The sequence below is a fragment of the Narcine bancroftii genome, chromosome 9, assembly GCF_036971445.1.
Source record: "Narcine bancroftii isolate sNarBan1 chromosome 9, sNarBan1.hap1, whole genome shotgun sequence".
NCBI lineage: Eukaryota > Metazoa > Chordata > Chondrichthyes > Torpediniformes > Narcinidae > Narcine > Narcine bancroftii.
Genome location: NC_091477.1, coordinates 1,044,405 through 1,070,362, shown reverse-complemented (window position 1 = coordinate 1,070,362; position 25,958 = coordinate 1,044,405). Strand labels below are relative to the sequence as shown.

The following is a 25,958-nucleotide window of genomic DNA, read 5'->3' as shown; positions in this document are numbered from 1 at the left end:
GCTAATTGTTTTCCTGTTCCACTGGACACTTAACCGGTTAATTCCTGGGACAAAGTGCCAGTGGTTTAAGATTCTCTTAAATACCTCTATTGTTCCAGCCTTCACCACCACCCCTGGCAAGACATTCCAGGCCCCCACAACTCTCTGTGTAAAAACATTTACCCCTCTAATATCACTCCTAAACTTCCCTCCCTTCACTTTCTACACATGTCCTCTGATGTTTGCTGTTCTTGCCCTGGGAAATGTGCTGACTGTCCACCCTGTCTATGATTCTCAATCTTGAAAACCTCTATTGTCTCCTCTCATCCTTCTACACTCCAAAGAGAAAAGTCCCAACTCTGCTAACCTTGTCTCATGTGACACATTTTCCAATCCAGGCCACATCCTGGTAAATCTCCTCTGCACCCTCTCCACAGCTTCCACATCCTTCCTATAACGAGGGGACTAGAACTGAACGTCACTGCATTTATGTGACTCCTGGCTCCACTTCTCCTCGAGGCAGGGGCTGGTCTAGAGGTGTAAGCTGAAGGGCGGGTGGCCCAGTTCAGACATCCCAGATTGTCTGTGTGCTGGGCCAGGCCTAGGATGTGGTTTGCAGGGACCTGGCTGGCCTACATTGTCCACCATCCAGGGTCGTGTTTGACGAGCTAGCGGCAGGTGCTTCGAGCGCAATATGACAAAAATACTTCTTTGAAAGCCAACCCCTTCCCCCCAGCATTGGCTCTCATTGCTGGAAGTGGGTAGGGGGGGGTTCTGTAACCGAAAGATTCACATCTTATTCCTTTATCCCCCTCCCTCGTGGTGTAACAGGAACTGCGAGAGCCATAGATATCTTTCCTCTCCCCACTGCCTGTGTTTGGAGTCCATCTCGTTTCAGTGACACATTCACATGAAAGTGTTAGTCAGAATCCTTACCCAGGGCTGAGTCGAGGAGCTGAGGCCAGCGTGGATCAGCCACAATCCTACCAAATGGCAGGGCAGACAAGGGGGGCTGCACCTGTGCTCATCCCGAGGCCTGTGATCCACAATCCATGTGCAAAGCAGAAATCTGAGCAGTTACCAGTTACAGGACCCTGTCACACACACATCACACCCCATCACACTGATTCAAGAACCAGTTCACAACGTGAGGCCATAAAACAGTTATTGAAAATGTTTTAATTAGAAAATGTCTACTTTTCCAAGAAAGAACTAGTTTCTGTGCACGAACTCAACGACAGGGTAGAATGCAGGGAGGTTGATCAGCTTTATGATTCACACACACCCACCCCTCCCACATCCACACAATCTAAATCGAGTGGTTTGCATTGCAGACAGGACTTTGATACACACCCTCACACACAATCTAATCTTGCATTGCAATTCAGATGTGTGAAATGCATCAGGTGGCCAGTGAGGAGACTCACATTGTGCACTTCACACACAGCAGAGTTCTGCCTGTTGTCTCTGAACCCAACCTCAGTTTACACAGTTTTCTCTGGACCAGAAACTACTTGTTCATCAGTAATCCTGATTACAACCTTTGAAATTCCAATCCTTCTCACAAAGTGTTTCAGGAGGGACAATTCTACCAATAATTATCGAGGGCAACAAGACTTGACCTTCACGGGGGAGGGGGTGGGGGGGTGGGAAAGAGGGGCACTAGACAGTCAGAGCTGCCTGATTTGCAATACTCCAGGTAGAAACAGATTAGAGTGCTGGATGGACATCAGGCTCTGTGTTCCCAAGTGCTCCATCACATGGACAACAGTCTGGAGGAAGAGGAACCATGGGGAGCGGGTGCCCTCGCTGCAGTCCTCCCGGCACTACTGATGATTGGTATATGATTCGGACAAGACTCTCTCTTGCTGTGACCTTTGCCATTTCCCTGAACCCCTTGATGTTTGGCGTCTGGTTTGTCCTTGAACCACCCGTGGTTACTTGAACCATGGGCGACAGCACTGGCCTCCTGCCTGTTCTGCGGCTGAGGGCTGATAACTCCAACTCTGGGATATGTTCACAACCAAACATTAAACTGAAAAAGCCTAGCAGGTGAGGACCGGGTCCTCCCACGTCCGGGGCGGACGGATGCTCTGCATCTGCTCCTAAGGACAGAGGTGCTCAGATCTCCACATCACTCTCCTTGTCATTATCATGGTCGCCATCGTAGAACTCGTTCGCAGGGTCAGGCCTGCAGGGAGTCAAAGGGGGTTCAGTCAGGGACATATTCGTAAACACTCCATACAGCTGGAGGCCTGAAGGGTCAGCATGGACATGTTGGGCTGAAGGGCCTGTTTCGTGCTGAAGTGCTCTACGAGCAAGAAGAGCAGATGAATGCTTGAAGGAGAGTCTTAGTAGGACAGAGAGGTAGAACTGGGGCTAAGGGAGCTCAGCGAGGGTACTTGCCCGCTGGGTGTGGGGGATGGAGGGTGCTCGCCCGTTGGGTGTGGGGGATGGAGGGTGCTCGCCCGTTGGGTGTGGGGGATGGAGAGTGCTCGCCCACTGGGTGTGGGGGATGGAGGGTGCTCGCCCGCTGGGTGAGGGGGATAGAGGGTGCTCACCCGCTGGGTGTGGGGGATGGAGGGTGCTCGCCCGCTGGGTGTGGGGGATGGAGGGTGCTCGCCCGCTGGGTGTGGGGGATGGAGGGTGCTCGCCCGCTGGGTGAGGAGGATGGAGGGTGCTCACCCGCTGGGTGAGGGGGGATGGAGGGTGCTCACCCGCTGGGTGTGGGGGATGGAGGGTGCTCGCCCACTGGGTGAGGAGGATGGAGGGTGCTCGCCTGCTGGGTGAGGAGGATGGAGGGTGTTCGCCCTCTTGGTGTGGGGGATGGAGGGTGCTCACCCACTGGGTTTGGGGGGATGAAGGTACTCACCCACTGAATATGGGGGAATAAAGGGTACTCACCCGTTGGATATGGGGGAATGAAGGGTACTCGCCCGCTGGGTGTCAGGGGATGGAGGGTGCTCACCCGCTGGGTGTCAGGGGATGGAGGGTGCTCGCCCGCTGGGTGTCAGGGGATGGAGGGTGCTCGTCCGCTGGGTATCAGGGGATGGAGGGTGCTCGCACGCTGGGTGTTTGGGGGGGAAAATGGAGGGTGCTCGCCAGCTGGGTGTTTGGGAGGGGAAAATGGAGGGTACTCGCCAGCTGGGTGTTGGGAAAGGGAATTCACCCGCTGGGTGAGCACAGGGTCAGCGACTAGCGGCCCCTGTCTGACGATGGGCCAGGGTAACCCAGCACAGTACGTAGTGTACAGTGTGACATACCTGCTGTAATTGTCCTCTGACCCTCGTTCATCTGGATCGGGATCATCGGAACGCTCATAGCTCAAGAGGTCGGAAGGGACGTCATGGATCTGGACACTGGGCGCATGGTTCAGCATTTTCAGGTTCTCAAAGATGGTCTGCCTGATCTGATCCAGGTACTGCTCAAAACCACACATCGTACAACAGTCAGTGCACTTCACCCCGAACAAGTGGCCAACTCACTCCATGGCCTCTGCAAACCATGAGCCACCAGTGGAAAGGTGAATCAAGGCAGCATCCACGGAGGAATACAGTCAATAAACAGCTTGGGTTGAGACTCGTAACGTTGACCAAACATTTCACCTCACAGATGCAGCCTGGCCCACTAGCAGCTCGCTGATGTAAGGTTCATGTACTTTGTTCCCTGCAGCTGCATGTTGACACCTGTTCCCTCTGTGACCCTCTTTAAGCCCCCCCTTCATCCGTCTCCCATCCTGCAAGAGCTGAGACGAGTTCCCTGAAATTCTAAACTCATTCAAAATGTTACATCTGGTGTTATTTATCTTTCAAAATTGAATCAGATTCCAGTCCCGGGAGTATGTGAAGGGACAGTGTGGAGGGAGCTTCACTCTGTGTCTGAACCTGCGAGTGTGTGATGGGATGGTGTGAAGGGAGCTTCACTCTGTGTCTGACCTTTGGGGGAGTGGGGAGAGAGAGAGAAAAAAATGATGAAAAAGAGAGGGGAGAGATAGAGATAGAAATGTGTGTGTGTGTCTGTGATAGGACAGAGTTGAGGAACCTTAACTCGCCCCAAACCACTCAGTCCACTCAGAGGACAATGCAACAACCTGTAAAACAAAGAGCTTTATATTGCACCCACTCCCCTCACTGATGAGAAATGGCTTATTGGCCAGATTTTGGGCTGAGATGCCCCCGAGATTGAGCAGAACTTGTGCCTGTGACTCACCTGCCTTGTGTTCTGGTTCTCGATCCTGGTGCTCACGTCTGGGTGAAGAGTGAAGTCTGGTGCAAAGTACTCAAAGTATTCTGGGGAAAGGGAAGCCTTGAGTTAGTGCCAGTGTTACAGGCCTTGGTGCTGCCTCGCAGTCCCCCAACCAAACCCACCTACACTGGGACCGAAGTGCGGCAGAGACACCTCTACCATGGGGACAGTGCCTGTGCTGTGCCTCACCCAACCTCGGCTTCAGTTCCACCAGACTCATCTGTCAGGAGCCACGGAGACAGGCCCTTCAGCCCACCACCTCCATGCTATCGATCCTGTCTGCAGGGGGTGGGGGGGGGCATCTTTGAATATTGTCTTTGTCAAAATTCCTACCTGGAGGCCTCTCCAACACAGCTGCTGTATCGGCCTCCACCACTACCCCTGGCAGCAGTCCATTCCTGGCACCCACCATTCTCGGTGCAAAATACAGTAAACTCTTTCCCCCCCCCCCCCACCCCAGTATCTGGCACCTATGTGGATTGGTAGATGCTGGAGAAGTGAATTTTCCTGATGCTAGAGAATGCATGTTGCATTGATTGGAGAACTAACGGCGAGACACGCCAATTTTAAACTTCAATATTTTTACCTATTTATTTCTGTGATTTTTTTTTGCCAGTTGCTTGTATTCTGGACAACAGGTTTATCACGACATGGCCTGGTAAACCTTCCATCTCATGTTGAAACGAGTATTACTTGCACTATTAACTGTGACTGCGAGTGCTCATTTATTTGCATTTATCTGTCCTTTTATGTACATCATCTCTTTTTTTCTGTCTTGGCATCTCATGTTTAGTACAGTCCAGGGGGTCAAACTTGCCTCATGCTAGAGCCACATATGGTAAACATCCGATGTTTGAGATCCACAACCCATGAAAAAATATTACATACACATTTTAACCCTTACATGCACATTTTGCTACAAAAATTTTATTTATTAAGAAATGTATGTAAACATACATGTATTGTTTTTAAATTGATAAATTGTATTAGTTTCAATAATCAAAAAGTACACACATAACGTAGCAAATATTTTGTTTTTATTGGTAGGTCAGGGTGTCGGGAGCTCAGATGGGCGAGCGGCCGGGGTGTCGGGAGCTCGGATGGGCAAAGCTCGGATGGGCAAGCAGTCAGGGCATCAGGAGTTCAGATGGGCGAGCAGTCGAAGTGTTGGGAGCTCAAATGGGCAAGCGGCCATAGTGTTGGGAGCTTGGATGGGCAGGTCAGATGGGCAAGCGGGCGGGGCGTCAGGAGTTTGGTTGGGAGGCTTTTTGGGGTGTTGGGATCTTGGATGGGTGATGGTCTGCTGTCGGATTGTCTGGAGCTCAGATGGGCAAGCGGAATTGAGTGTTAAGTCCATATTTGGGGCAATGGGAGTTCCAGAGGGCGGGCGGCCTGCATGACACTAACCACTAATTTCACTGCCATAACACAACCACACGCGATCACAAGCCATGTCGCTACCATTGTGAGCACCGGCTTGTATAATTCCTATCTCAGCCAACAAATTTCCCAAGCTGCACGTTAATCATCAGAGCTGCCTGTTGCTCGCGAGCTGCGGTTTGGCTGTCCCTAGGTTAGTTGGTGTATCTGTATGGCTGCAACAAGTAAGAATTACCTTGCATGTGTACAAAGACCCTGGTCAGCCACACATTTCCACCTCAGGAAAAAGACTGACAATCGAAGACAGTGGTCTCAACCACTTACATACCACCTTCAGTAATCCTTTACTAACCCCAGAGCACCTATGGCATCCTATGTGTGCACAGCATCCTGTGGTTAGAAAGGAATTACTGAAGTTGGGACATGCATGAATAGGAAAAGGTTGAGAACCACTGATCTAAGACAACTGTGCATGCTCCTTACTAAACAGCTGGCCAATCAGAAGATGTGGTGCTGTTCCCAAGCTCCCATTGGGCCTCACTGTGATAGCAGAGGAGGGTGGAGTGGTGGAGAGATGGAGAATTATGGGGCATCCACAGGAAACTCAGCCTCACCACCCCGACCCCCCCCCCCCACCCCCACGGAGTGAGACACAGAAGTTTGTAGGACTGCTGTAAAAACACAGAAATGCTGGAGGAACTCAGCAGGTCGAACAGGGTCCGTGGGAGGTAAAGACAAATAACCTCCAGGGAGACACTTTTAGCGCAACGCTGTTACAGCGCCAGTGACTGGGACCGGGGTTTGAATCCCTGCTGTCTGTAAGGAGTTTGTATGTTATCCCCATGTCTGCGTGGGTTTTCCCCAGGGGCTCCAGTTTCCTCCCACCCTTCAAAATGTACCAGGGATTGTAGGTCTATTGGGAGTAATTGGGCAGCACGGAAGTGTGGGCTGAAATGGTTTGTTATCATGTTGTATGTCTAAATTTTAAAATAAATTTAAACCGGTTTCGGGCCTGAGCCCTTCTCAAAGGGGGCCCTTGAAGAAGGGCTCAGTCCCGGAATGTCAGTAATATGGACTCTACGAGAGCTGCTGAATTCCTCCAGCATGTGTGTTTTAGTCTCCCCCTCTGTGGATTGGACACAGGTGATGCATTATGATCGGCCAGCCTGCCCAGGGTAGAGGGGGACATCAGTGGGAACTCTGGATACAGTGCACCTGGTCAAAGAACCCCAGCCAATGCTTTGCAGTGAAGTGTAGGTTTAACTGTGGTTAACTGCTGGGCATTTTACCCATATTGGGAAGCCCTTTTGTTTGCAATGACACTGCTACAGCTAATACTAACTTGCAGTTCCCCAGGTCAGTGAGGATTCAGATCCTCCCACACCCCCGACGTAAATTAACCTACCGTTATATGGCAGTTCATCGCTGATCTCTTCATCAACGAGCAATGAGGTTTCAAAGGTCCTAAGGGAGATATCCAACAGTGAACAAAGAGCTGGGACCCAGCACACACACACACACACACACACACACACACACACACACACACACACACACACCTGCCTCTCCCAGCCAGTTCGATGTACAACTTTCAGTCATCAGCCTGCCACATCACAGGCCCTTCAGCCCAGCCCATCCCATCCACACTGACCAACTTGTCTACCTGAGCTCACCCCCTTGTCTACATTCAGTCCATATCTCTCCAACCCTTCCCCAACCATGGACCTGCCCAAATCTCCATTAAACTTTGTAACTGTTCCCCCTGCACCACCTCCAGAGATCTGATTTGTTTTGGGCAACATGTTTCACCCACACACGAGCCAAATGGCCTCTTCCTCATGCAGCTCAACCCACAGACCCACTCCCTTGGTGGGAAGAGGAGCCCCACAGAGGTCCCCATTAAACATTATCGTTAACATTTTGAATCTATGCCCTTTAGCTATAAAGACCCCTACCCTGGGGAAAGACTGTGTCGATCCACCTTATCAATGCCCCTTATGATTTTACAAACTTCAAAGATACCCCCTCAGTGACCGTCACTCCAGGAAGAAATCATAACTGCCCCGCTCGAGTGTGCTGTATCTGGATGACCACACCATACACACCACCCCCTCCATGGGAACACCACACCGTACACACCACCCCTTCCGTGGGAACACCATATCATACACACACCACCCTCTCTGAAGGACTATATAGACGATACACAAACCACCCTTTCCGCCAGAACTCCACACAGTACCCATTATCCTCTCCACGTGAACACCACATGGTACACTCCACCCTATCCAGGGGACCGTAAACATCACGCTCTCCGCAGGAACAGCACACCATACACACCACCCTCAGAGCTGGATCCATTGCACAATAGCTTATAATGCCCATCTGCCAGTGAGGACTGGCACTCCATTCGACTGTCACCGTGCACCCATCCATCATTGGTCATTACTGGAGTTGGACCTAGATACATGGGTTTCACGACAGGAGCAGGAGGCCGACTTGTGCCTTGTCTACTCCACAAATGTGGTGTCTGATCCGTGCTGCTTTCATCTCCTCCTGTGCTTGGTCCCCATAACCCTCACTTCCATAAACCTATTCCTTGCCAATGACCCTGCATCCACCCTCGGGGGCAATGAATTCCCAGTATTTCCCCCCGGGAGAGATCTCTACCATCCACTCAGTCAGGCCTCTGCTGTTGGATTGGCCACCCTCCGCACCCGAGGATCACATCCCATCCCCCATATTCATTCGGCAGCTCGTCTATCAGAACTTTCCATCCCAGGCAAAAGCGGAGCTTGATGCCGCTGCCATGCCTGACCAGAATGTCCCAACACATGGCACTCACCAACACCTGGCGACATTGCGAACTGTGTATCCTCCTCCACCCATCACCAGAAGAGGGATACTGAAGCTTTTCACAAACTCCACGCAGTCCCTGTAGACACAAGGAGTGCAGTAAAACTGCATTAGCAACAAGGACCTGTGTGGTTGCAGAAAGTAAGGAATCTGGAGCATTGCAGGATGTGTATGACAATAAACTCGCTATTGTAGAACATTCCTGCTCAGTGCAGGCCCTTCAGCCCACAATGTGGTGCTGACCTAGATAAACTCACATCAATCTAACCCTTCCCTACCTCACCCCCGTAACCCTCTCTTTTTCTTCCATCCATGTGCCTATCTAAGAGTTTTTTAAATGCCCTTAATGTCGCATCCTCAATCCCCACCCCAGAAATGTGTTCCAGGCCCCACTACTCCCACCCCTGACATCTCCCCTCAACTTTCCTTCCTCCATCTTAATCAGATGTCCTCAGTGACTTGCTTCTGCCGCCCCAGGAAAACATTATTGGCTATCCACCTTGACGATGAGTCCCTTGTCAGCTTAAGTCGCCCCTCATACTTCGTCATTCCAAAGAGAAAAGCCCAAGTTCAGTCAATCTTGTTTCATACGTCAGCCAGCAGGAGGCCATTCGGCCCCTTGTTGCTGTTCACACTGTTTAATTATATTTGTGACTGATCAGGTTCCAACCTTAAAAATAATTTTAAGGTTGCCATAATTCCAGGTTTACAATGTTCACTGTTCCCTGAGCCTCAATGTATTTTTCCCAATGAGGGGTTATCTTAAAGTGTTTTGTTTTAAATATTTATTCAGAAGTTAAGTATTTTGATTGCGTTTTGCATTGCCTCATATCCTTTACAACCACAGATGCAGATTTAATTCTGAAAGTGTGCAGAGCAACACCCCAGAGAGAGTAATGTCGAAATGTCACCACTCCTGCACTGACATAGTCTCAAGATTTGGGGAGTAGAGTTAGCACAGAGACGAGGAGAAACTGCTTCAGCCAGAGCCTGGTGAATCTGTGGAATTCACTGCCCAAGGAAGAAATTAAGGCTGCCTCACTGTATTTAATATGTTTGAAGAATAGGGTTACAAGGAACGGGCAGGTAAATGGAGATAAGCACACGATCAGATCAGCCACGATATTATTGGATGGCAAAGCAGGCTCAACAGAACAGATGGCCATCTCCTGCTCCTGTCGCTGTTGTTCTGGGTCACATCATCTGCATTAGTTTTCCATGTGAGGTTTTTTGTTAAATTTAGGGACAGAGCACAGTCGGAACCCTTTGGCCCACAATGTTGTGCCGATCCACTTAAACTATGGTGATCGAAACCACAGAGAGCTGTGAATGTGGTTCAGACCATCACACAAAACCAACCCCTCACCCCTTTGTCAACCCCTCCTGTTATCTCGGGAAAGCCAGCAGTACACTCCAGTCACACTCCCTTCTCCCCCATCCCATCAGTTAGGAGGTATGAACCTCCAGAATTGATAATATCCTTCCTGCTGTCATCGAATTCTTGAGCAGACCTCACACTGTATAAGCTGGCAGTTGTGTGAACTAGAGTTTTCTCTGCTCCTGCACTATTTAACTCACTGTGACCTGATTCCTGGCACTTTTATAATTTATCATCACTGCGTTCCTGACTGTGTGAGCTGACTTTCCTGGATAACACACTGTACAAAGCTTTGCACTATGTCCCAGTACACGTGATAATGAACTGTGGGATTCACATTGCTTATTACAGAGCAAGGGGAAGTCAACATTACCCATGCCCTTTGATGCTCAGGTTGAAGCAGCCAAGACGATCACAGCCGAGGGAGTCTGCACCACACTGGAACAGAGGCAGAGACACAAGTCAGGCAGTGGCAGAGAGGTTGAAACCCCAGCAGCCAGTGAGCCTGGTCAGCAAGCACCGAGGTCGGGCTGCAGCAGACCAGCTGGATCAGCACTGAGAGAGGAGGGCATGCTCTGCCCTGCTCCTGTCACTGGCTACCACCTGCTAGTCTCAGTGCGAAGGAGCACGGGACTGGTCTGTGCCATCAGAGACAAAAGGTTGGGACACACTCGTTCACAATGATTACCGACACACTGAGAGTGAGAGCTGGGACACACTCATTGTTTACATGGACCATTGACATGGAGTGAGAGCTGGGACACACTCGGTGTTCACCCTGATCACTGACAAGGAGTGACGGCTGGGACACACTTGGTATTCACACAAATCACTGACACAACGGAATTGAAAGCTGAGTCACACTTGGTGTTCACCCTGTTCACTGACACGGAGTGAGGGCTGGGACACACTCATTGTTCATACTGATCATCGACACAACAGGAGTGAGAGCTGGGACACACTCAGTGTTCACCCTGATCACTGACATGGAGTGAGGGCTGGGACACACTCATTGTTCACACTGATCACCGACACAACAGGAGTGAGAGCTAGGACACACTCAGTGTTCACCCTTTGGTAGTGACGGGATCATTTCAATGGCAATGGAGGGTAAAGTCTGGAGGGAACCAGCCAAATGTTGGCAAAAAGGTCCAGCAGAAATGGGCAGTCGGGTTTGTACAGAAGAGTTGGGCTGAAGGACCAGTGTTCCTGCTGTCCAGATCCATGACTTTCTGCAGCCACACTGCAGGAGCTGACTGCACCCACAAACCATCTCCAGCCAGGGGGCATATGGGAAACCTCCTGTCCCACCGAAGGAACGGATGCCCCACACCCCCCCGACCCAATTGTCCTTGACAAAGGTGTTGCTGAATCAGCAAATGGCCAGGAACGTACCTGCAGCACGATGCAGGTGGGCTGATAGAAGTCTACTACTTGCTTGATGACTGGCTGGAACAGTAGTCGGTAACCTTGAACACAAAACACGCCAGCCTCAGTCCAAATGCACCATCACCACACCTCACACTGGTCACCAGAGGATCAAGGACTCACCCACACCACTGTCTGCAGTGTCTGTGGCCCAAATCACTGAGTTCAGTTCATTGACATGCAACCAACTGTGGAACTAGCAGTGGAGGGAACAGGTAGGAAAACATCTCCAATCTGAGTGAGGGGGTTGGTGGGGAGAGACAGAGACAAAAGCAACTGTGGCACCAGGTGGGGAAAGTGGGGGGGGGGGGCGCCATTGACAGATGTGGAGGTCTGTTGATAGCCATACACCATGGGTCGACAGGAGTACTTGGGAGGGGGGGAGAGGGAGGAAGAGAGAGAAGAGGGAAGTGGGGGGGGGGGAAGAGAGAGTGAGGGAGGGGAAGAGCGAGGGAGGGGACTGAAAGCTTCTCCTTACTTTGGTCATCGATTCCATCCCGGAGTGGAACATTGAGGCAATAATACCGGCCGCTCTCAGCTCCTACTTCATACATGTCACCTGCACAGAATTACCAACATGGCAAACGTTCCACATGCACAGTAAACATTCTATTTTCCTTTCCATTATCTCTTGCTCTGGACTACCTGAGGAGGGGTTTCCCCATTGACCCTTGCCTGCTGGGATTCTCTGAAAGATTACCACCTGACCCCCACCCTACACACACACACACACACACACACACACACACACACACACACACACACACACACACACACACACACACACACACACACACACACACACACACACACACACACACACAGAGCTCTGGGGCACAGGTTGACATCCCAGGCAAACTTCCATCTGAAACTTTCCAAATTCAAACTAATGTCATTATTGGCAAGTGTAAAGCACAAGATTTCCAGAAAAGGTTTTGATTCACAAAGTCTTCAGGGATTCCAAGCGGACCTTTTCTCGCTGCACCAATGTGGTGGGCTCTCATGCCTTCCTGCTCAGGGCAAGAAGGGCCTGACATCCACATCCCCAGAATGAATACCCTTCCTCGTGGGAAAACGGGCGCAGGCTCTTGTGAATTCCCACCACTTGGCCACTGAACTTCCAGCGTGGCTGGCAATTCACAGTAAGGAGCTCAGTGAGTGGGGAGGTGTGTTGGCAGGGTCCTCCCACAGTGGGGAGCTCCCTCGTTACTGCCCCTCCCTCAGTGGGGAGCTCCCTCAGTACTGCCCCCCCACAGTGGGAAGCTCCCTCAGTACCACAGTACCGCCCTCCCGCAGTGGGGAGCTCTCTCAGTACCACCCCTCCCAGAGCAGGGAGCTCCCTCAGTACTGCCATTTTTTTTAAAATATACACTCTTGAACTACAAACTTAATCAGGGTCTCATTTAAGGAGTCTAACTTGTGCCCTTTATTGATTTTTTCTCTTTGTATAGCAGTCAGTTGTTTACACATCTTTATCGGTTTACGTGTGTACACTGTATCCAGTTTTTTTTTGCACTACCAATTAGTGATAATTTTGTCTCATCCACAGGAATAAGGAATCTCAGGGTTGTATGTGATGTTACAGTAAATCCGCATTGTCCTCTCAGGGAACAACACAACTAGATTAAACTCCAAAAGTCTCACCTGTTCCAGGGAAAAAATAGTTCCCATACTTGTGGAAGGATACGGTCATAACTCTGTCTGTGAGGTAAAAGGCTTCCTGCACCCCATCGCCATGATGAATATCAATGTCTATGTAGAGGACGCGGGGATGATACCTACAAAAGTACAACATCGTTACACCTGTTCACGACCACCTCCCTCACACACAGAGCAAGAGCTCAAACAAACCCACAGACCTGCTTTGGTACAGGAGACACAGAGAGGATGAACCTACAGCTTGAATCGGCAGGATGTCCGGAGCCAGGCGAGGGGGAAACAATGCCTCCCTCACGTTGTTCCAGAGATCTCCCAACACTAACTCTGAGGCAAGGGAGTTATAAATGGATAACCTCTGCTGGCAGCAAGGAGACCATTCTGCCCCTCAGCACAGTTCTACCATCCATCAGATCAGACTGATCTGCTTTTTCAGAGACTCTGACACTCGAGGGCATGGGTTTAAGATTTGGGGGTGGGGGGAATTTAAAAAGGGCCTAAGGGGCACATTTTTACACAGAAGGTGGTAGGTGTGTGGAACACAAGGACATCAGAGCCAGGAGTCAGTCAACTGACCCATCAAGCCTGCTCCACCATTCACCGCTGATCTGCCCATGGTCTCAGCTCCACCTACCTGCCCCTCCCCCATAACCCTCAATTCCACAACTTTGCAAAGATCTAGCAATCTGCATCTTAAATACGTTCAATGACGCTGCATCTACTGCTTCCTTGGGCAGTGAATTCCACAGATTCATAACACGTAACAGATCCTTCACCTGAGATGTTTACAGATTGACGTAAACCTAGTCCACAACCATCCAACCCTTCTGTCCCTCACACCTATAACCATCTATTTTTTCTTCAATCCATGTGCCAATTTCGGAGTCTTCTGAATGTCCCTTCTGTACCAGCCTCCACCACTACCCCTGGCACTGCATTCTTTGTATGAAAATGTACCTCTGACATCTCCCCTAAACTTTTCTCCACCTTAAAAAGGTGTTCTCTGGTATTTGCTTTAGTCGACCGGGAATAAGGTGCTGGCTGTCCACCCTATCTAAACCCCTCCATTAAGTTACTCTGGGAAAAGCCATTCCTCCTTATCTCCGTTCTACCCTAAATCTATTCCCCTGAATCTTGAGACCATGTCCCTTGAGCTACCAGAGAGAGAGGTGAGGTAGAAGTGGGTACAATTTCAATCTTTAAAAGGCATTTAGATGGGTTGAGAGAGATACGGGCCGGATGCAGGCAGGCCTGACTTGCTCAGGAAGAGCTTCTGGGACAGGACAGACAATATGGGCAGAAAGACCTGTTTCCCTACTGTAAAATTGAGTTGTCCAACACAGAAACAGGGCTTTCGGCCCACAGAGCCCATGCTCGCTTCAAGTACCACTTACAACTGCCATTCCAATTGCATCGTCCTATGTTCCCACATAATGAATCTGCGTGTTGCTGATCTGCCAGTTGTTGCTGCATCTCCACCCCTGAGTTTACAGATATTGGTCACAGCACTACCAATAACAGTAGGTCATAGAGTGAGTCGCCCTCCCTACAGGACGGGGGCGAACCGTGGATATGATGCAGGCCACATCCCACTGCTCCCCGATTATCTAAAACCCTCCATCAAATAATAGACCCGTACACCTGCATTTATATAGCACCTTTCACCTGCAACAGGAAAACACACATCAAGTCGTGATGTGGGATGAAACCGTAAATGTGACTTACTTTAGCAGTTCGAGGATTCCGATGACAATATCGTTCACATAACAAAATCCGGAGGCCTGGGGAAGAGGAATTGAGGAAAGGTATTAGACCTAATCAGGAAATGTCAATCACAACTGGTTCACTTCCTTGTAAAGTGCTGTACCTCAAATTTCTTGGCGTGGTGAAGACCTCCAGCCCAATTTATTGCGATATCACACACCTTGGAACACAAAGACATTAATCAATTCTGAACCCAACCTCACCACCGATGATTACAGGGTGGGCAGAGCAAGCAGGGAAGGAGACACAGGGAGAGAGAGAGGTGTGTGGGATATGAATGAGAAGAGGTAGAGCGAGGGTTGGGCAGCGTGAGAGGGAAAGAGAGGAACACAGAGAAGTAGTGGTGGGGGGAGCAAGGGGGAGGAACAGCTGATCATAAGCTGGAGTAAGGCAGAGCTAAGCCAATATGCAACAGGGATCCCCCACACACACTAACTTCCAGCCATGGATTCCTCCGGCCAGTGCAGTCACCTTGTTGTTCAGTTGTGTGGCTCCTTGCAGGGAGGCTCCGGTGTAACGTGAACAGAACTCAAACAATCCGGGGAAAACAGGGCTGAAAACACAAACGGGTTTAATTCAATTTAAAGCAGAGAACTTGTGCTTCCCGGCGGGGAAATGCGCTGCTCCTCCCAGTAGAGTCCAAGGTATCTGCGCATGTGTCAGATCCCATGCAAAGGGAAGGAGAAGCGGATGATTTCTCTCCACCAAACTCACAACTCCCCTGCATTTCACATGTTGAGAACTCCTCTGGCGCTCACTGTGTGGAGTTTGCATGCTCTCCCTGAAACAGCATGGGTTTCCCCTGAGAGCTCCATTTCTTCCCACGTGCCAGAGACGTGCAGGTTGGTGGGTCAATGAGTCCCCAATTTGTATTAGCAGGGAGAGTTGGCAGGTGCAAGGGGATAACAAATTGAGTCAAGTATGGGGTGAGCGAGGGGGGACAAAATGGGGGAAAATGCCACTGTGTATATTCAAGAGGAAAATGTTTGAGTGTATTTTGATTAATATGGTTCATAGTGTGAAAATTTTTTTTTTTTTTAAAGTATGGAGTGAGCATGGAAGGGGGGTGAGCGTGGAAGGGGGGGTGAGCGTGGAAGGGGGGTGAGCGTGGAAGGGGGTGAGCGTGGAAGGGGGTGAGCGTGGAAGGGGGTGAGCGTGGAAGGGGGTGAGCGTGGAAGGGGGTGAGCGTGGAAGGGGGTGAGCGTGGAAGGGGGTGAGCGTGGAAGGGGGTGAGCGTGGAAGGGGGTGAGCGTGGAAGGGGGTGAGCGTGGAAGGGGGTGAGCGTGGAAGGGGGTGAGCGTGGAAGGGGGTGAGCGTGGAAGGGGGTGAGCGTGGAAGGGGGTGAGCGTGGAAGGGGGTGAGCGTGGAAGGGGGTGAGCGTGGAAGGGGGTGAGCGTGGAAGGGGGTGAGCGTGGAAGGGGGTGAGCGTGGAAGGGGGTGAGCGTGGAAGGGGGTGAGCGTGGAAGGGGGTGAGCGTGGAAGGGGGTGAGCGTGGAAGGGGGTGAGCGTGGAAGGGGGTGAGCGTGGAAGGGGGTGAGCGTGGAAGGGGGTGAGCGTGGAAGGGGGTGAGCGTGGAAGGGGGTGAGCGTGGAAGGGGGTGAGCGTGGAAGGGGGTGAGCGTGGAAGGGGGTGAGCGTGGAAGGGGGTGAGCGTGGAAGGGGGTGAGCGTGGAAGGGGGTGAGCGTGGAAGGGGGTGAGCGTGGAAGGGGGTGAGCGTGGAAGGGGGTGAGCGTGGAAGGGGGTGAGCGAGGAAGGGGGTGAGCGTGGAAGGGGGTGAGCGTGGAAGGGGGTGAGCGTGGAAGGGGGTGAGCGTGGAAGGGGGTGAGCGAGGAAGGGGGTGAGCGTGGAAGGGGGTGAGCGTGGAAGGGGGTGAGCGTGGAAGGGGGTGAGCGTGGAAGGGGGTGAGCGTGGAAGGGGGTGAGCGTGGAAGGGGGTGAGCGTGGAAGGGGGTGAGCGTGGAAGGGGGTGAGCGTGGAAGGGGGTGAGCGTGGAAGGGGGTGAGCGTGGAAGGGGGTGAGCGTGGAAGGGGGTGAGCGTGGAAGGGGGTGAGCGTGGAAGGGGGTGAGCGTGGAAGGGGGTGAGCGTGGAAGGGGGTGAGCGTGGAAGGGGGTGAGCGTGGAAGGGGGTGAGCGTGGAAGGGGGTGAGCGTGGAAGGGGGTGAGCGTGGAAGGGGGTGAGCGTGGAAGGGGGTGAGCGTGGAAGGGGGTGAGCGTGGAAGGGGGTGAGCGTGGAAGGGGGTGAGCGTGGAAGGGGGTGAGCGTGGAAGGGGGTGAGCGTGGAAGGGGGTGAGCGTGGAAGGGGGTGAGCGTGGAAGGGGGTGAGCGTGGAAGGGGGTGAGCGTGGAAGGGGGTGAGCGTGGAAGGGGGTGAGCGTGGAAGGGGGTGAGCGTGGAAGGGGGTGAGCGTGGAAGGGGGTGAGCGTGGAAGGGGGTGAGCGTGGAAGGGGGTGAGCGTGGAAGGGGGTGAGCGTGGAAGGGGGTGAGCGTGGAAGGGGGTGAGCGTGGAAGGGGGTGAGCGTGGAAGGGGGTGAGCGTGGAAGGGGGTGAGCGTGGAAGGGGGTGAGCGTGGAAGGGGGTGAGCGTGGAAGGGGGTGAGCGTGGAAGGGGGTGAGCGTGGAAGGGGGGGTGAGCGTGGAAGGGGGGGTGAGCGTGGAAGGGGGGTGAGCGTGGAAGTGGGGGTGAACATGGAGGGGGGGGTGAGCATGGAAGGGGGATAGCAATTCAGTTGGGCCAGAGCACGCAGACACAATGGGTCTGTCGGGACAATTGGGTTTGTTGATCTTGAATAAGAGGTAGAACCGGGCGGAGCAGGGTTGGGAAACAATGAGGTTGGAGGCCGTACCAGGGAGGTGACCTGAAGCGATGAGTTCAGAGATGGTGCATGATACAGGGGTTTGATGAGTTCTGGTGGGGTCCTGTTGGAGGGATGAGTAAGAGGAGGTGTCTGGCTTTGCACCAGACCACAAAAAGTGATGAGTGTACACAGGTTTGATGTACTGAAGGGGCCGTTTCCATGCTACATGGTCACACCTGAGCGCAGTGTACACCCAAGCTCCACACGATAGGAGGGTGTGATACCAGCAGACTGACAGGAGTGATGGGCAAGGTAGGGGTTGTTTGCTTTAAACTGACCCAAGGGGTAGAAAATTAAAAAGGGGGAGTTGGGCAGAAGTCTGTGCATCCAATAATGTCAGGAATGTTCCCCGAGAGGGTGATGGAGGCAGAACCCACCCCACTGACAAGGCAGGGTGCAGAGCAGGCACCCGATCCAGGGATGTAGCTGGGACCAATGAAACACTCAGCAGGCTGGGCAGTGGCTGGCACAACATCAGCACTGAAATCCTCTTGCAGGCGCTGCCTGATCCATAGCAGTGTTCTCTTGGCTGGCCAGCGGTTCCTGACTAATCCGGATGGCTCTCTCTTCAGATACAATTTCACAGTGAAATGGCCTGTGAATATTTGTCAGCACGTTGGTCTTAACTCACCAGTCATCTCCCACGTTGAAGGTGTTCAGACTCTTGGTGAAACCCTGCATGTTGTTGGGGCTCACTCTCTGCAGGAAGTCGATGTAGTCCTCGGAGTGGAAGCGGCACATGTCATGTTGTGAAGCCTGGTAAGGCTTAAAGACCTGTGAAGAAGAGAACAGTCACCTAGGTTCCTGCCAGCCAGCCGCGCGCATGTCACAGCAGGGAGATGATCCGCCAGGTTCTTACCTTTGCACAGTCCCTTCCAAACCCTTCACAGACGCAGGGGATCAGTAGTTCAGCTGAAGAGACACATGAGAGAACACAGCCACTGGAAGCTGGAGCAGAGAAGCAATCTTTTGGAGGAACTCAGCAAGACAGGCAGGGCCCATGGGAGAAAAGGAACAGTTGACATTTCAGGTCAGAGCCCAAGGCTCTGACCCAAAACTATAGACGATACTCTCTAGGTTCCAGTATCTCCTAATTTCAAAATATGTCATCTTCAAGGAAACTTGGGGACGATATTCCAAATTACTATCTTATTAATCCAATAAACCAAACTTTGTAGATGCAGCTTTATGTAGCTTTAATTCATTGATAAAATAGATAAATATTTTGCATAACTTGGCATTCAGATTTTCGTAAAGATGAATAAACAAAACATAACTACATTTAAAAATATAACAATATTTAACTTCAAAGCTACAAGATGAATTCAAAGAAATTATCTCGAGCTCACATCTCCTTCAAAGTTTGTCGAAGAATGAGATGAAAACTCTTAGTCTGCCCAGTTATTATGACATATTACATCGTAACACTACAAACAATATTTCTTCTTAAAGAGACGAGCACAAATTAACTAAAAATCAAAAGCACAGGGTTTTAACCTTTACAAAAACCTCAACCATTCTTTTGCTGTAGGAGCTGCTGAGTTCCTCCCTCCAGCACGTTGCTCCTTTGCTTTAGCTTCACAGAATCCTTGACCCCATCAGGGTGGAGAAGGGCTGATGGCTGAATAAGCGTGACCTCACACTGTGGTTTCTGTTCATCGCAGATACAAACAGTATTTCCTCAACGAGCAGGGAGTGCAGTGATCGAGAGAATAGTCCTTCCACACTGACTTTTGTGCATTGAGTGAGGAATCTGTCCTGGACACACTGAACAGATTCTGCCCTATCCCAGCCCTTTGTACTCTGGGTGTCCCAGTTCCCAGTTAATATTTGGCAAGTTAAAGACTCCCAGTAATACTACATCTTAATCTTATCAACAAGTTTCCCAGACATCTGCTCCAATTCCCACATCACACATTCACATCAAAGTGATCATTCCCTTCTTGATTTGGTTCTACCCAGAGTTTCTCTTAATAATCTCTGAAAAATATTCTTTCCAAGCATGAATGTTATGTCTTCACTCTTCAAAAAGCAGCCCACTGCCCATTCCCTGCCTCTCTATCATGCCAATTAGCTGCCAGCCTTGTCCTTCTCACAGCCTTGTCCCTGCTAAGGCTGTAATATCCCCATGTCCCTAGCCAATCCCTGTGTCTTCAGCCAATCCACATGCTCTGGCCTGTAATATCCCTCCCTGTCTCCCAGTCAATCCACAAGCTCTGGCCTGTAAATCTCTGTGTCCTCAGCCAATCCACACCTCATTTGAAATACACACAGTGCAGGTGAATGATCAGCAGTGCTGGAGACCGGCTCAGCCACAGCAGTGCAGTGAGGATTCCACCAAGACCCTACGTGACATGACACCCACCATCATTTTCTTGTAGAGCCCATAGTGTAGAACCAAGCTGTGTGTGAGGGACAGGCGATGTGGCTTCATTGGGTGGCCAGCACCTAAACGAGAGGAAAACACTGTCACATTCACACCACAGGCACTGGAGAAACAGTGGTTAATCACCATTCCCCGCCCTGCTGCTCCCCGGTCACCCCCATCCCATCGGTCACTACCCTGCTGCTCCCTGCCCCACCGCTCCATGATCACCAGTCATCAGGATTGTGGCTAACCCGCTGCCTCAGCTCCTCTTTCCTGGACTGTTCCATATTCTCCCATTCCCCTATAGCCAAGGAACATACAGCACAGAAGCAGGCCATTCGGCCCTCCATGACTGGTGCACACCCATCATCCAGCTCAGCCCGCAGCCTTGGATATCTGGGTGATTCAATACTTATCTGGATGCCCCTGGTGACTCTGCTCCCACCACTCTTGATAAGAACAGCTCAGATCTCCTCTTCCTTGCCAAATCATGTATCCGATCCCCCACCTCCTCCAACAGCAAGTTCCAGATATCACCCACTCCATGGAAAAAAACGTACCCCTCAGTTCCACTTTAAAACTCCATGGATAACAGTCTGTAACTATCTATGCCCTTCATATTCAGAATTTCTCATCATCACACTGCAAACCACAGAACATTACAGCACAGAACCAGGACCCTTCAGCCCTTCGAGTTATTTTTTCTTTGCCTAGTTCCATTGACCTGCATCCAGTCCATAACCTTCCACCCTCTCCCATCCATGTACCTATCCAAATTCTTCTTAAATGTTAAAATTGAAGCCACGTTCCCCATTTCAGCTGGAGGTTCGTTCCACGCCCCCACTACTCTCTGTGTAAAGAGGTTCCCCTTCATTTATGCCCTAAACGTTTCCCCTTTCACCCTTAACCCATGACCTCTGGTTTGTATCTCACCCACCCTCAGTGGAAAAAGCCGACCTACATTTACTCTGTCTATCCCCCTCATAATTTTAAATCAAATCTCCCCTCATTCTTTTTCGGTCCAGGGAATAAAATCCTAACCTGTTAAACCTTTCCCTGTAACTCAGTTCCTGAAGACCGGGCAAAATCCTAGTCAATCTTCTCTGGACTCTTTCCATCTTATTGCAGTTAGGTGACCAAAATTGCACACAATACTCCAAATTTGGCCTCACCAACTTTTATATAAACCACCTTACAAAATAAATAATAAAAATGGTCCAAGAAAAAGACAAAGTGAGGCAGTGTCTGTGGTTCATTGATCATTCAGGAATCTCATGGCAGTGGGGAAGAAACTGTCTTTGTGCCAATGAGTGCTCGTCTTCAGGCTCCTGTACCTTTTCCCCAGCGGTAGCAGAGTGAAAAGGGTGGTGGGGTCCTTGAGGATAGAGGCTGTTTTCTGGAGACACCACCTCTTGTAGATATCCTTGATGGAGTGATGACTGGCACCTCTCATAGCCTTGTATACCAATACTTCTGTCAGGTCACCCTTCAGCCTCTAATGTCCTCCAATCAGGCAACGCCCTGCAAAGTCTCCTCTGCACTCTCTCCAGTACAACCATACCCTTCCTGTCCATAATATTCCACGGGTGGTCCAACCAATCTTCTGCGTTTCAACATTACACCCCAACTCAGACCTGTGAGTAAGATCTTAATCCTTCTTCATTATCGTACCATTAGTGAAGTCACTCTCTGCAAGCTGTTCTCCTGGACCCCGTCAGATCCAGAAATCAATCAAATTCCATTCTGAATGAAAGTGGTTGCCTTTGGGGATGGAGAATTCCAATTTCTGCGCACTTAGGGAAGAAACATTTTCCCAGAGCAATCCTGGGCTAACCTTTCACTCTGGAACTCATCCCAGCCCAAACCTCAACCAGGGGCACCATCAGCCCACGCTCGGATTACCAAGGCCTGTGGGCACTTTGTGTTCTAATGAGATTCTGTTTTGAAGAAGAATTTAAATGGGCACGTGAACAGGCAAGGAATGGGGATATAGACCTTTAGCAGGCAGTTGTGCAGTTTAAGTTGGCATCATGCACAGCCCAGATATGTAGACAGAAGGGCCTGTTCCTGTACGGTCCTGCTGCAGGTGGGATTAGTATAAATGTATTCTCGATTGTCGGTGTGGACATGGTGGTCTGAGGGGTCTGCTTCTCGATAGACGGTGTGGACATGGTGGTCTGAGGGATCTGCTTCTCAATAGACGGTGTGGACATGGTGGTCTGCTTCTCAATAGTCGGTGTGGTCATGGTGGTCTGAGGGGTCTGCTTCTCGATAGACAGTGTGGACATGGTGGTCTGAGGGGTCTGCTTCTTGATAGACGGTGTGGACGGTGGTTTGAGGGGTCTGCTTCTCAATAGTCGGTGAGGGCATGGAGGTCCAGCGTGTCTTTTTCTATGCTGTATGATTGATGATTCCATTCTTCCCTTGATTTCCCCAATCTCTCCTCATCTAGCACAGCCGCCTTCATAGGAACAAATCATCCTTCCCCTCTCCGGCAAACACATGCTTTCCGAGACAAGGAGACTAGCATCAAAAACCATCTCCCTCCACTCCCCCATCACCCTGGTGATGTTCTCTTGTCTTACTACCTTCAGGTAGTGTAGAAGCCTGAAGTCCACCACCTCTGGGGTCAGGAACTGTTTTTTTCAACAACTGCCAGACCCTTAAACCTCTGTGTATGAACCCACCTCAGGACCATAAAGGATCTCTCTGCACCACTGTCACAACACACTTTTAAACAACTGGATAAATGTGAATGTTATTTATTTTATTTTCTCTTCCTTTGATATATTCTCTTCACTGTGTCTTGTGTGTTAATCATATTTAAGTTATTGTGAGGGTGTTTTATGTATGCATATGGCTGCAGCAAGACTCTCCCAGCATCTGTACATGTATGTGACAGCAAACACTCATTCTTCATCCTCAAATATGCCAGGTGTAGACACAATACAATTACATCAAGACATCTTCACTGATGGATACAAATCTTCTCATAAAGGCCAAGGTATCATTTGCCCTCCTGTGGCCCCATCTTCAGAACCTCGTCGATAAGTACAGCCGAATCACTCTGATCCACATTCCCTGAGCTATCATTTTAAAAAACTCTTCTTTCTGTAACGTTCACCTCACAGTTTCTGCATCCCAGCGACTATGTTCTTGCTCATTCACGCAGAAACCTTGAATCCTCCTATGCACTCACAATCCCAGCTAGTTTGGTATCATCATGGAAATATCACCTTTGTTTCAGACTGGGAATACCCGGGTACCAATCTCCAAGCCCTGTAGTGCCCACGAGACACAGACTGCCTCTGGAGGAGCACACACAACAGCAGATTGCAGGTACTGGACCCTGGAGCCAAACACAATCTGCTGGAGGAACTCAGCACCTGTGGGCAAGTAGCATCTATGAGCAGCACGGTTAGCATGACACTGTTACAGCGCCAGCAACCGGGGTTTGAATCCCGCACTGTTGTAAGGAGCTTCTACAATCTCCCTGTGTCCATGTGGGTTTCCACCGGGGGCTCCGGTTTCCTCCCATGCTTCAAAACATACCAGGATGTACGGCAATTGGCCTGTTACTGTGCTGTATGTTTAAGAAAAAGATGTTCCATGTTTCGAGCAGAAACTCTGACCAAGGATTTTGGTTCAAAACTTCAACCATTCATTTTCTCCCATTGGTGCTGCCTGGCCTGCTGAGTTCCTGACAATACTGTGTTGGTGTTTCTATCTGTTGACCCATTCTGTACCCATGTCAGTAGATCAGCCCCAATTCCACACAGTCTTCTGTGAGGCTGTCAAGCCCCTTCTGAAAATCTAAACACATCACATTCATCTGGTCCTCCTACCTGGAGCAGAAATGCACAGCAGGCAGTCCACAACACAGGGTCTGCAGATCAACCCTCTCCTCTAACACAGGACACAGCAGGTAGCACAAGGTGAGGTGAAGTAACAGGCACTCTCCCTGACCTCTCTTGCTCTGACCCCACACCCCACTCTTCCCTATGCCCACACGTGGTTCCCCTGATCTCACATCCTGGACCCCCACACCCCCTGAATCCTGCTTCTCCCACACCCCCACGCTCAATGAATCACAGTCTCCCGGACCCTGCCCCTCGCCCCCCACTCCCCCTGACCCCCCACGCCCTCTGACCCCCCACGCCCTCTGACCCCCCCACGCCCCCTGACCCCCCCACGCCCCCTGACCCCTCACTCACCCTGCTCCCCACCCATACTAACCCTTATCCCCATTACCCCACCCCCCCACTCCCCTCACACCTCCACCCCACTCTCCACATCCAGCTCCCCCCCTCACCATAGTGGAAGTTCCCCACATCTGGGTCATAGAAGTAAGACACCTTCGTGGCCATGGCGCGGGGCTCCGGGCGCGCCACGGCCTCACGTTGCTGCGTCCTGGCGTCACACATCGCAGCCAGCTGAACCTGGGACGGGCTGACGTTACCAGCCCTGACGTCCGTGGCTGAGAGACGGCCTGCCGATGACGTCAGAGCTCCTGGTGGCCACGCCCCGCGCCTGTCACTCATCCCCCAGGACAGGGTTCCAGGCAGATTTACTGACAGATGCCAGCTGGGCTCCTGCAGCCCTGAGGTTCCAGGCCAGACAGAATGACCACCTACTAGTCGTGCAAAAAACGGGACACACGTACACATGGAAACAGATCAACAAATGTAACCAGTCAAAACACAATGCTGGAGAATCTCAGCTGGTCAGTGGGCATAGAGCAAGATCCAGATCTACCTTCATCCAGGGAGCAAGAAATACATACAAACCGACTGTGCAATCCAGAGAGAATTTAAAAAAACAATAAAATGCACAAGTCTGAGTCTTTAAACGAGTCCTTGAAGGAGTTTGTTGTTGAGGAGTCTGATGGTGGAGGGGGTACTGCTATTCCTGAAGCTGGGGGTGTGAGTCTTGTGGCACCGAGACCTCTTTCCTGATGGCAGCAGCGTGTGCTGGGTGGTGTGGATCCTTGATGATTGCTGCTACTCTCCGGCGGCAGCGTTCCCTGTAGATGTTCTCAATGATGGGGAGGGTTTAATTTTTTAATATTTTAACGTGTTTAACATCTATTCTAATGTATATTTATGTAAATATGCTCTGTGGTCCTGGAAAAACGCTATCTCATCTTTACCGTGCAAGCATAGTATGAACAATAAAGGTGACGTGACTTAACTTGACTGGGTTTTGCCTGTGATATCCTGGGCTGTGTCCGCTACCTTTTGCAGGGCATATACGCTCAGGGGCATTGGTCAGCGCACTTTCCCCCGCACATCTATAGAAATTTTCCAAGGTTTCTGGTGTCATACCAAACCTCCACAAACTCTTGAAGAAGTAGAGGTGCTGATGTGTTTTTTCATGTCTTTAGTGTGTTCGGTCCAGTTACACTGTGTGTGTGTGTGTGTGTGTGTGTGTGTGTGTGTGTGTGTGTGTGTGTGTGTGTAAAAACTCAATGCTGGAGAAACTCAGCTGGTCAAATAGTGAACTTTATATAGCAACAATAAAGATACATAAGTGATATTTCGGGCTTGAGCCCTTCATTCTGCCGTCTCCCTGACCCACGGATACCCGCTTGCTCTATCCAGGGGTCAGGGAGAAGACAAGGTTGATGAAGGTGCAGGCAGACCGCTGTCTGCCCTTCCTGCTCAGTGAAAGTGCTGACAGGAGGGATCCAGGTTTCTGCGTTCCCTGAGGGATAAGATCCTCCAGCCCTGACGTCAGTGAAGGATGCAGAGGAATGCTGACATTTCATCCTCAGTCAAGTCAAGGTTGATGCTGTGTAAAGAGACACCTCGCAGCACGCCGTCTCCCCTGGAACTGCAGCTTGCAGCGAGCAGTTCGGTCTGATGTTTCACTCCCACTCACCACTGCCACTGCTTTACTTGGTGATTGCCCACGGAGGTTTGCTCCTGCCACACTCTCCTGCACTCAGATGAGGTGGAATGTGCATGGTTATTCTTCCTGTCAGTACTGTCCATGCACGTCAAGGGGCTGGTGCACAGCTGGACATCTTAATCGTGCTTCCAGAGGTGAGAAG

General features: G+C 50.9%; 2 protein-coding genes across 7 annotated transcripts in view; one reads left to right on the top strand and one right to left on the bottom strand.

Moving 5' to 3' along the window:
* Positions 1-1,138: 1,138 nt before the first annotated feature.
* On the bottom strand, positions 1,139-24,333 carry hdac3 (histone deacetylase 3). Of its 3 annotated transcripts, none has more exons than XM_069897944.1 (15): positions 24,219-24,333; positions 19,904-19,986; positions 18,170-18,312; positions 15,158-15,239; positions 14,790-14,846; positions 14,648-14,703; positions 12,911-13,044; positions 11,745-11,825; positions 11,234-11,307; positions 10,212-10,276; positions 8,450-8,539; positions 7,010-7,068; positions 4,189-4,268; positions 3,243-3,400; positions 1,139-2,170 (listed from the first exon to the last, which is right to left on the bottom strand). In XM_069897944.1, exons 1-15 carry the CDS (start codon positions 24,328-24,330, stop codon positions 2,101-2,103), a joined length of 1,344 nt encoding a protein of 447 aa, XP_069754045.1. In that variant the 5' UTR covers positions 24,331-24,333; the 3' UTR covers positions 1,139-2,100. The 3 variants fall into 3 exon arrangements, with proteins under 3 accessions (XP_069754045.1, XP_069754046.1, XP_069754047.1); XM_069897945.1 differs by lacking the exon at positions 24,219-24,333 and adding an exon at positions 23,752-23,811; XM_069897946.1 differs by lacking the exons at positions 19,904-19,986; positions 24,219-24,333 and adding an exon at positions 18,398-18,678.
* LOC138743107 (RELT-like protein 2) overlaps positions 17,419-25,958 on the top strand; it is a 22,258-nt gene continuing 13,718 nt past the window's right edge. For 3 of the 4 annotated variants that reach the window (XM_069897951.1, XM_069897948.1, XM_069897947.1), the window contains exon 1: positions 17,419-23,245. In XM_069897951.1, coding sequence (XP_069754052.1) covers positions 23,130-23,245 — 116 coding nt within the window. In that variant the 5' untranslated portion in view covers positions 17,419-23,129. Of the gene's footprint in view, positions 23,246-25,692; positions 25,951-25,958 lie in introns of those variants that run through there. The other variant, XM_069897949.1, reaches the window with a different exon arrangement.